The sequence below is a fragment of the Vipera berus genome, assembly GCF_964194415.1.
Source record: "Vipera berus genome assembly, chromosome: 3".
NCBI classification, from domain to species: domain Eukaryota; kingdom Metazoa; phylum Chordata; class Lepidosauria; order Squamata; family Viperidae; genus Vipera; species Vipera berus.
In genome coordinates, this window is record NC_138204.1 from 151,931,850 (window position 1) to 151,942,197 (window position 10,348).

General features: G+C 38.0%; 1 protein-coding gene across 1 annotated transcript in view; it reads left to right on the plus strand.

The window, feature by feature from the left end:
- The window catches only part of CDKAL1 (CDKAL1 threonylcarbamoyladenosine tRNA methylthiotransferase), a 315,714-nt gene extending 305,588 nt beyond the window's left edge, over positions 1 to 10,126 (plus strand). The window contains exon 16 of the mRNA XM_081325955.1: positions 9,638 to 10,126. Within this exon, the coding sequence (XP_081182081.1) occupies positions 9,638 to 9,829 (192 nt within the window). The 3' untranslated portion in view covers positions 9,830 to 10,126. The remainder of the gene's footprint in view (positions 1 to 9,637) is intronic.
- The last annotated feature ends 222 nt before the right edge of the window (positions 10,127 to 10,348 follow it).

Here is a 10,348-nt window from a genome sequence, read left to right on the forward strand (position 1 = left end):
TTGGGTCTGTGAATTCTGAAGAGTAGGATACGTTTTTCTGCAGCATGAGCCTGGCCTTCTGTGGATGGAACCATGTCTTTCCTGGCTCTTTTGGGCAACAAGGAAAGACGTAACTGTTTGGATTCAAAAGCTGGTAAATATCTATCTTGGGAGGGCATCATGATAGGTCCCTGGAAAGAGGCAATGCTGTGTCTACTCATGAAGATCAGTGGTGGGATTCAAATACCTGAACAACTGGTTCTCTGCGTGGATGCAGGCCTGGGCGTCCAAGGCCTAGAATAGACTTCGGGAAGTGGAATCCACACATTTCCGGTGAGCCGTTCTAGGCCTGGGAGGCCTCCTCCAGCCAGTTCTCCAAACTCAAAAAAAATTAGCTACAGGTTCTACTGAACCGGTGCGAACTGGCTGAATCCCACCGCTGATGAAAAAGCTTCTCTAGTTCCAATCATATTGTGCTTTTTTAAAATGAGGCTCTCCACTAAGATCAGTTAGGTGCATTTCTGGACCTCTTGTGAAGTTTGGGAGTTAGTTTTACTGCTTTACAGTAGTTCTTCAACTTCCTTACTGAGATTATTTAGTTGACAGTGCAGAAGAAGGAGAACTTGAGCTGGTGGCCATTCCTGTATGGGGTGCTTCAGGCTTTAGCTGTTTGCCCTCTATTCTTTAACATCTGTATAAAACCATTGGAAGAGGTTATCATTAGCTTTGGATGAAATGTCATCAAATGCTGATGATACCCAACTGCTTAATGTCATCCCTAGGTTTAGCGGAGATGCAAAAGAGGCCCTGACCTGGTGCTTGGAAGCTGTGAGGAAAAGGGTGGGAATAAAATAAAATAAAGCTTAAACCCAATAGGATAGAGATGTTGTTTACACAAAAACCACTCTTCGATTAATACTAGCACTTCCTCTGAAGTATCTGGTCCGCAGTTTGGACGGTCTCCTGGACTCAATGCTATTGCTAGAGAAGTAGTGGAGACCATGTCAAGGAATCAGGGGAGCCTCTGCTCAGCTTCAGCTGATGAGCCAGTTGTAGCCTTTCTTGGAATGGAAACTTTCTTGGCAACTCTTTAGTGATTAATGTCCTTGCGTCTACAATCTGCATTGCATTTTACATGGGGCTGCCTTTGAAGACTATCTTGGAATTATATTTGATACAGAACACTTTTGCCTGAAGTTAGTGATGAGAGTCACTACAACAATGTGATCAGAGTTCTGGGATGCTCCACTAATTTTATTTATTTGTTTGTTTATTCAATTTATATAGCTGCCCATCTCGCTATTGTGACTCTGGGCAGGTTCCAAAGTTAAAAATTCAGAAGTTAATACCCAAAAAATAAAATAACCATTAAAAACAATAAAACTATTAGAAATGTAAAACAGTGGGAGAGGACATTCGTTGTTCTAAAAGTACAACCACTCAATAAGCTCTACACTAATATGCATTTCTCTAGCATCTGGAAATCTGTAATTTTTACTATTATTGCTTGAGGAAGCTTTTTTTAAGGATTCTTGGATTGATCTGGGGATTCAATTGGCCATTCTTATTTTTGTGATTCTATTATACATATTCCCATATTTTTCTAACTAAATATTTATAGGGATTTTTGTATTATTTTCAATATCTTGCAAAGAAAGTATTGTATTAATGAGATATGCTTTAATTGACATAAAGTAGAAGAAACAATGTTAGATCAGAATAAGTACTGCATTGTAATATTTTCATAATTGCGTTTTAGGAAACATAGCAAGTAATATATAAATGTATGTGCTACAGAGTTACAACAGCTCATGACAGTTTCAGGTATAGTTTTTGCTGGCTTGCTTATTTGTATGACCGTGATATATACTCTGAAATTTTATATATATATACACACACACATACATACTGCTGACAGTAATTAGGACCAGGAACTCTGTCACTAAATGATGCAATCATAAGTCAGGATGTCACCTAACCATGCCAGTTTATGATTGCAGTTCCAGTAGTCCTGGTTGCTGTTGTTAGGAAAACCCTGTGCTGTTGCAGCATCCTATGGTCGCTATTTGCCATCTGCTGCTGGCTTCCCCATTGTCTGCTTGTTTGAAGCCAGTAATGAAAGGAGGAAATGGTAATCATAGGAAAGTGTGAGGTCATCCTTGCAAGGCAATCACACTGCCCGAATCATGTTTACATGACCGAAGGGACACTGTGATGGCAGCAACTTTGAGGACCCCTAGCAAGTATCAGCACCATCGTAACTTCAAATGGTTGCTGGACAAATGTACATTACATGTGGGCTACCTGTATTAGATCAAAGTAAATTGTCCATTTCACACAGGAATATTATAGAATTTTCCTTACAGCAAAACCAAAAAGGAGGCATAAAAGCATTACACTGTTAAGTTATTTTGTTTATTTGTCAGTGTAATCTCATACAAATAAAAAAAATCAGGGATGATACTCAAATGGAAATTGTAAAGATGTAAAATGTACATCTTTGAGCCTTGGTGGAGCAGTGGGCTAATGCCTCCTTAAGTAACACCAGCTGCCTGCAATTAGTGCAGGTTCGCATCCCACCAGGCTCAAGGTTGACTCAGCCTTCCATCCTTCTGAGGTAGGTAAAATGAGGACCCAGATTGTTTGGGGCAATAAGCTGACTTTGTAATAATGCCGCTGGGGGGGGGAAAGCCCTAATAAGCAGGCATATACATAGAATGAAGGCTACTGCTAAGCTTGTAAGCCGCCCTGAGTCTTTGAAGAAGGGCGGGATATAAATGGAATTAAAATAAAATAAATAAATAAATCTTTTTGGCCTCTGCTGCCTTACAGTTTTTCATGATATTAAGAAGTAGAATCCATATCCATAAAGCTATAGGGAGAAGGGGCAATGTTCCATTCTAATAGAATGAAAACTATCATACAAGATTAAAGCAGTTAATAGTTTGGAAAAATGAATAATTTTAACTAATACTTTAAGTAGTAGATTCTTGTTCCTCCTTAACTGTAGCCATTATCAGTTTCTCTGAAGTAGTACTATGTTTATTAGGTGCCAGACCATTATGTAGATGGCCTTAGAATTTTAATCGCATCTGTTTCAGAGATCCATAATATATATAAGCATGTGCTTGAACTATGCAATAGTTCAAATAGTTTAAACTATTTGAAAATAAAGGAATGGTTTATTTATTATCCATAGATAAGATAGGGTGGCTTTTACTAGTGCAGAAAAACTTCAGGATAATAGCCATGCTTCTCTGATCTCTGTCACTTTTTTGAGCAAGCTTAGTTGTAACACTATTTACTTGTTACAGAAGTTCATTTTTTTGCAGACTTTTCTTTGTTTTTTGGTAATTTATGTTTGAGTATTTTCCTGAACAAAAGGTGAAACTTTGTAAGCATTTCTACAGCCCAATTAAAGCCTTGAAATTATTATGACATCTGCATATAAAAATACAGCTAGGGGGTCTATCTGCTGGTCTAGGAGATGAAAGTCTCTCTTGGTGAAACAGAGGAATTTTTGTTCAGTCTTATTTAACTCTTTCCTGAGCACCTATAGAACCAAGGAGTTGTCCATAATGGTTTCATCTAACCTTTGGTCTAAAATACAAGAGTAACTTCAGTATTTCTGAATATTCCTTTTTTTTTTGCACAGCCTACATTGCTTGTGCATTGAATTCTCAGTCATCATTTCCAGACGTTAATACAAATCTGAGCACGTGTTCTGATTTTATATTTTCCCAGAGCTATACAGGGTTTTTTTCTCAGACATATATATTTGTTGTTCTTTAATAATGCTTTGGAAAATACCCAGTAGTGCTTTTTATCAAATCAAAATATTATGAAATTTGATTTTCTAATCAATCAGTGATGTTTTGACATAACAATAAAATTCATAGTCAAAAGAATGAGAGTGGATTTATGATCATATTAAATGAAAGACTCCTGCTGAAATTCTATACATGTCTTTTCAAACTAAGGTACATATATATATTAAAAATAAGTACTACTGAATTTTTCCTTGTTAATGTGTATATCATTGCAGTCTAAATGGAACCCTTGTTCTTGTGAAATTATGAAATGTTAGTTTAGGGACCTAAATGCATTCACTTAATCTAGAGTATACTGTAAATTGATAAAAAAAAATATTAAATAGACATCCAAGGAAATAACTGATGCCACAAGTGAATACTGTTATGTGCAAGCTTTTCTTCCAGATTTAATCAGTCTACCAAATGAAATCTATTATGAAATAGCTTTTGTTGCAAATTAGCAAAATGTTTAATAACTGACACTCTGTAGTTTCCAGTTTATTTCTTCATATAAAGGTTAATTAGCTTTGACTCTGGGAATGGAATACTTGTAACCAGTTATTAATTTTTCAAGATTCATTAGGCAATTTATTTTAATTACTCTCACCGTCATGACACAGAAATAACCATCTATTTAAGTAATATTGTATGATGAACTCTAATACTTTCTTCTGACTGGTAGATATAGATATGATATGTAGATATGAAGATATGTGTTAGGTTTCTTTTTCTCCACACTTTTTAAAGTAATGTTCCATAGGTTCTCTGAGTTCCTGTAGTTAATCTTTGCATCATGGTTACCCTAGAGATTTAAAAAGGATGTCTCTGCTGTCCTCACTCTCCTACCAAATTTCCATCACTGACTTTAATTACTATTTTTCTTGCCAAATCCTATGCTAAGCAGAGTTCTAAAGATGCTGGGGGGGGGGGGTTGAGTGGTTCTCTCGATACAGGGAGATATAAGAGGGAGATATAAGAGGGAGATATACAAACAGTTGTCGGGGCTGCATCCGGCATGTCTGATGCCATCTCAGAAAACACATAGTTGAAACTTGACCATTACAGCCAGTATCAGTTTCAAGCGATATGGCATCACAAAGCCACATTGAATGATGGCACCATCATTCGAAGATTTGCATTTTTATAATGCTTTGGAAAGAGGGAACAGTGTTGGCATCCCATAAGCTTTGGCATCCTAGACCAGTGCTTACTTGGCCTCAACCTAAAGTTGGCTGTGGTTGCTTCAAATTTATTTTAAGGAAAATCAGGATTTGGGGGAGCAGGTACTTGAGCCAGATTTCTAGGGGATCCTCTGAAAATACTGTAACAGCTCGGCTAATGATCTAATTAATATAATGGACTTTTTTTTCCTGAAGTCTAACCAGGCAGGCTGTATCTATGCATGAGTGATGGCAAAACTACAATCCTTTATTTAGATTGTCACCATTCAGGAAAGATTAAGGGTATCAAAATTGTGGATGCCAAAAATCCAGAATCGAATGCCCACTCAGTTAATGAACTCCAAGTCCTAGGCGCAAAAATTAAAAGACTCATAGCTTATGACTGAAGGACTTAAGATCCATCCATCCCACGCTGTTTTATTCTGAATGATAGCAGCTCCTCAAATTCTCACACAGAAATTTTTCCAAGCTTCCTACCTAAAAGGGTCTTAATTTAAAAAGCAGGTAATAAAGTTTTAAAAAATCAGAGTTAATAAAGGAGGAAGAAGAGGACACTGACCAATCACTTCTTTGTTGTGGATATGTCCATATAGCTATTAGAAGTGAAGTTTCACTCAAACTCCTTCTTTTCTTTTGTTCCTGTTTAAATCCTTCAGTTTCTGTATTCCAGTTATAGGAGTCCCAGGTTTCTGCTATACCTATTAAATCATATTTGCCTTCCTATACTAAGAATTCACTTGTTTATTTCCTATAGTCAATCATTGTATAGATAGCAAAGGCCATGAACCTATGTCCTTCCTCATTTTTTACTGATTTAATAGGCCCCATTAAAGGAACATTTTCACTTCCTTCTCCATTCCTTTGTCTAGGATTCTTTCTTCGGGGTTCTTGTTTCGAAACTCCAGAAAATTCAGCTTATATCCTTCCTCATCAAGCTTGCCATTCTTTGGCCAAACACTTTTTAGCAGTCCTTCCTTGTGAGTTCAGTCATTTTGCTTGTTGTTGTTGTTGTTGTTGTTTCTTGGTGCAGGCCCATTCATGGATGATCTTTTAGTTTTCTATTAATACTGTTGCAAGCTAGATATAAATGGATATGGAGATTGCTTGCTGGGTTAGATTAGTTGTTACAGATTCTTAAGGAAAGGGCCTGGGGCATAACTTATTTATTTATTTATTTATTTATTTATTTATTTATTTATTTATTTATTTATTTATTTATTTATTTATTTATTTATTTATTTATTTATTTAAATTCCATTTATATCCCGCCCTTCTCCGAAGACTCAGGGCGGCTTACAAGCTTAGCAGTAGCCTTCATTCTATGTATATGCCTGCTTATTAGGGCTTTCACACACACCCCAAGCGGCATTATTACAAAGTCAGCTTAATTGCCCCCAACAATCTGGGTCCTCATTTTACCTACCTCGGAAGGATGGAAGGCTGAGTCAACCTACCTACCCTTCAGCTGTAAGGACAAGGGGCCATTATGACCGGGTGGTCAGAGCTCTTCTGTGATTTCACTCTAGTTTTTATTGTTGTTGTTGTTGTTGTTGTTATTATTATTATTACTGAATGTACCCGATCTTTCTCTTTATAAACATTTAATTCATCTTACAACAATGAAAGTTGTTGTTGTTGTTGTTGTTGTTGTTGTTATTACTGAATGTACCCGATCTTTCTCTTTATAAACATTTAATTCATCTTACAACAATGAAAAAACAAAAAACAAAATCAGTACAGAATCAGTATCATTAGAATAACTTCCACTTTAAAATATTGACAAAAGAGAGCCATGCAAGAGAAGCCCCCCCCTTCTCTCTCTCTCTCTCTCTCTCTCTCTCTCTCTCACACACACACACACACACACACACACACACACACAGAGAGAGAGAGAGAGAGAGAGAGAGAGAGAGAGAGAGAGAGAGAGAGAGAGAGAGAGATGAGACAGCCAGGTTTCTCATACAAGAGGCATTTTCAGAAAGCTTTTCTGGCTAATCTCAGTAAAGGGCAGGCAATTTGTCAGCTTTTTACTTTGTAATGGTCAATCCTAGTAACTTAAATTGTGCCCTATAAGTAAATGGTTGGCATAGCAGACCTGTCAGTTCAGCATCTTGTGATCCATATAAAGGTAAAGTAAAGGTTCCCCCGCACATGCATGCTAGTCGTTTCCAACTCTAGGGGCCGGTGCTCATCTCCGTTTCAAAGCCGAAGAGCCAGCGCTTGTCCGAGGACGTCTCCGTGGTCATGTGGCCGGCATGACTAGACGCCAAAGGCGCACGGAACGCTGTTACCTTCCCACTGGAGTGGTCCCTATTTTTCTACTTGCATTTTTACGTGCTTTCGAACTGCTAGGTTGGCAGAAGCTGGGATGAGTAACAGGCGCTTGCTCTGTTACGTGGCACTCGGGATTCGACCCGCCAAACTGCCGACCTTCTGATCGACAAGCTGAGCCACCGCGTCCATATACCATATATATATCCATACACCTTGTGCCAATTAGCATCCTGTCTATCACATCTTGCCTCATTTGGAATTCCAGACACTTTTCAAAGGTATCCCCATATAAAGGGGATTGCGCCACTAGCCATAGCCTGTTGAGCAAGGCATGCACTACTCCACTAGGGCCAGAGTCTAGGTGAGGTATTGCACTTTGTCTTCTGTTGATGCTGCACAACTGCTCCATTGCTTACCTGCCATAGTGGGTGGTGTTCTGTCTCGGATTGCAGACTCATGCACGCAGACACAGCTACCAAGGAATTGAAGTATTTATTTAAACCAACAGATAACAGTAGGTAAGATTGTAAATCAAAGTCTGTGCAAAGAGTGCTTGCTTAAATAAGTCCATTTGAAATAGAAATAGAATACTCCAAATTCATTCTAGGAGTCAAAGAGCCAAGTTGGGTATTCAGCCGGTCCAATAGTCAATGATTCAAGAACATGGAAAAACAGGAACAAGAGTCATGAGCTGGAATTTTGAACAGTTGTTTCCAACAAAGACTGAAAGCAAAAGAGTTACATACATTTTTTCTGCAGACAGTTGGCTACAATTACTTAGGCCTTGCCCTTTGTCTAGTGAGGAGCCATATTGAGTAGTGTTGCTCTGCTAGCTACTCCATGCACTGAGACCTGGAGCTTGAGAGTTGTGCTTCCTCATCCAATTGCTCCAGCTGATCGGCAGATTCCTGTGATTGATCAGTCTCTTCAGATGAATCAAGGCTTGAAGATCCCTGATGCTGAAAGTCCACATTCTGAATTTGAATGTGGCCCATGACAAGTGAGAGAAGGTAGCAGAAAAGTGAGCTGCAATTGCTAACTGGTCCTGTAGATCTATTGCCAATGCTGCTGCTATCAAATAAAAATACCTTTGCACTGTCCACTTTCCTTTGACAACCTTCTTGTATCCTGTTTGAAGTAGAACTGCTATCGTCCATTGTTTCTGCTTAATAGTATCTTTGTACATGACTTATTTTCAAGAGGACATAGTGAGATAGAGATCTGGTATGATGCCACTGTGCATGCAGTACCCTACCAATTCCTCTTGCTGGAAATTATAAACGAGATCTATTATTTCATTCAAGTAAACTCTAATTGGAGAAACAAAATAACCTTTATAGTAGGTGAAAGAACAGCTACCTTCTCTGGGCTGTAGGCCGTTCAAGAGATATGGAGAATATCTGCAGAACCTGAGGCTGATATTGAATTGTACACTCAGCAGAAATCACATAAAGTAGTTTAGCTGGGATACAGAAAGCAAAATTATGTAGTAGCTAAGGCTGAGAAGGGGCCAGTTCAAGTAAAAGAAATCCATCCAAGGAAGGGCTGAGAAACAACATAAGCATTAAAGAGCTGACTAAATGTTTGGGCATCATAGGAGAATCGGGTGGATCCACAAAGAAAAGGAAATATAAACCAGACTGAGACAGTAGAAAACTCTGGTCTCACTTTGATAGTCTGGTCAAGCTAGCAAATGGAGGGATTGAAATTTCACCAAGAAGGATTTGTTGCTAAAATATTATCACAGCTCAGGTCTGTATCAGATGAATCAGTGGTGGATTCTGAGCACCTCATGCACATCACTTTCTTTCTGAAAGTATGCACAGGTATCCAATAACATACTTTTAAAATTCTGGTACTGGGAAATTGCATCTAGCCTCAGCTTCCCCATCTATATGCTCCAATATTCACACATAGTGAATAAATACACATGATCATCACATTGTGGTTCTCAAATCCAATCAGTAAAATGAATGTTTCAGTGAAGTTTCCTCCTGAGAGAGAGGAGGAAAGAACTGTAGAGAGAATATTGGGACATGCTGAGCTGACATACTGTGGGACAGAAATAATGATCAGACTCGGTTGTGCGGTACTGTGTAAGTGACAGCAATGCTGCTGATTCACTTTAGCATTGACTTTGGTCTTGTAACGATGCTAAAAACGAATGAATTGACATGATTTAAAACAGTCGGATTTGAGGCCTCTAGCTGATGATAGCTGTATTGTTTTAGCAGTTGATGTCTTTGAAGAGATTAATCAAGTTTTTCCACTTATAGTAAGATGAAAGAAGGATTAGCTTATTCAGACTTAATGTAAAATATCCTTTGTGCTTGATACGTGCCAAATGTTCTCTGCAGTTTTTCTCAATTTAATTTCTGCATTTCTCCACAGGAGTTCAGACATGCACTGGAGAATGACTCAGAATCAAAAGCCTGTCCATCTGTTGAGCGGCAAATCGTACAATTGAGCCACTGGATGGTGATGCAGTTGCCTTGGCAACACGAGGGAAAACTGCTGAAGATGCTGTCACTAAGTGTGGCTCTTCTAGCAGTTCTTACTGCCTTTTACTATGGAGACATTTAAATAGAAAACTGTGCCGAATGGTTATTCCATCAATAGATAACAGCTTGCCTGTTGAGAACTTCAGAATCTAATGTTTGATAATCAGAATCTATATAAAGCTTTCCTGAACTGGTAGAAATTCTTTGGGTTGTTGTTTTTTTAAATCAAGATTTCAACACCTCAATTTTTTCATAAAATAACTTCATTTCCATAAGCACCTGAAGGTTTTTAGAAGGTTACAACTATATTTCTTAAATAACAGCTAATTCCTTTTTATTGTGCTTACCTGAGGCCTTATTAAAAAGAATCTTTAAAGTACCTTGAGTCACTCTTTGTTCAGTAATGGAAATAATCAGCTCAAAATCGTCAGGCCACTAAACTTATACATAATCTTTATAATCATAGGAACACCCATGATCCAAACCAACAGCAAAACTGCTGTCTGATAGGTATTTAAATACACAGAGACACAAAGTAGTTGACTCAATATTTAAAAACTTTAAAGTTTTCCTTTTCACTTTGAGCGTTCTTCATCTTCCA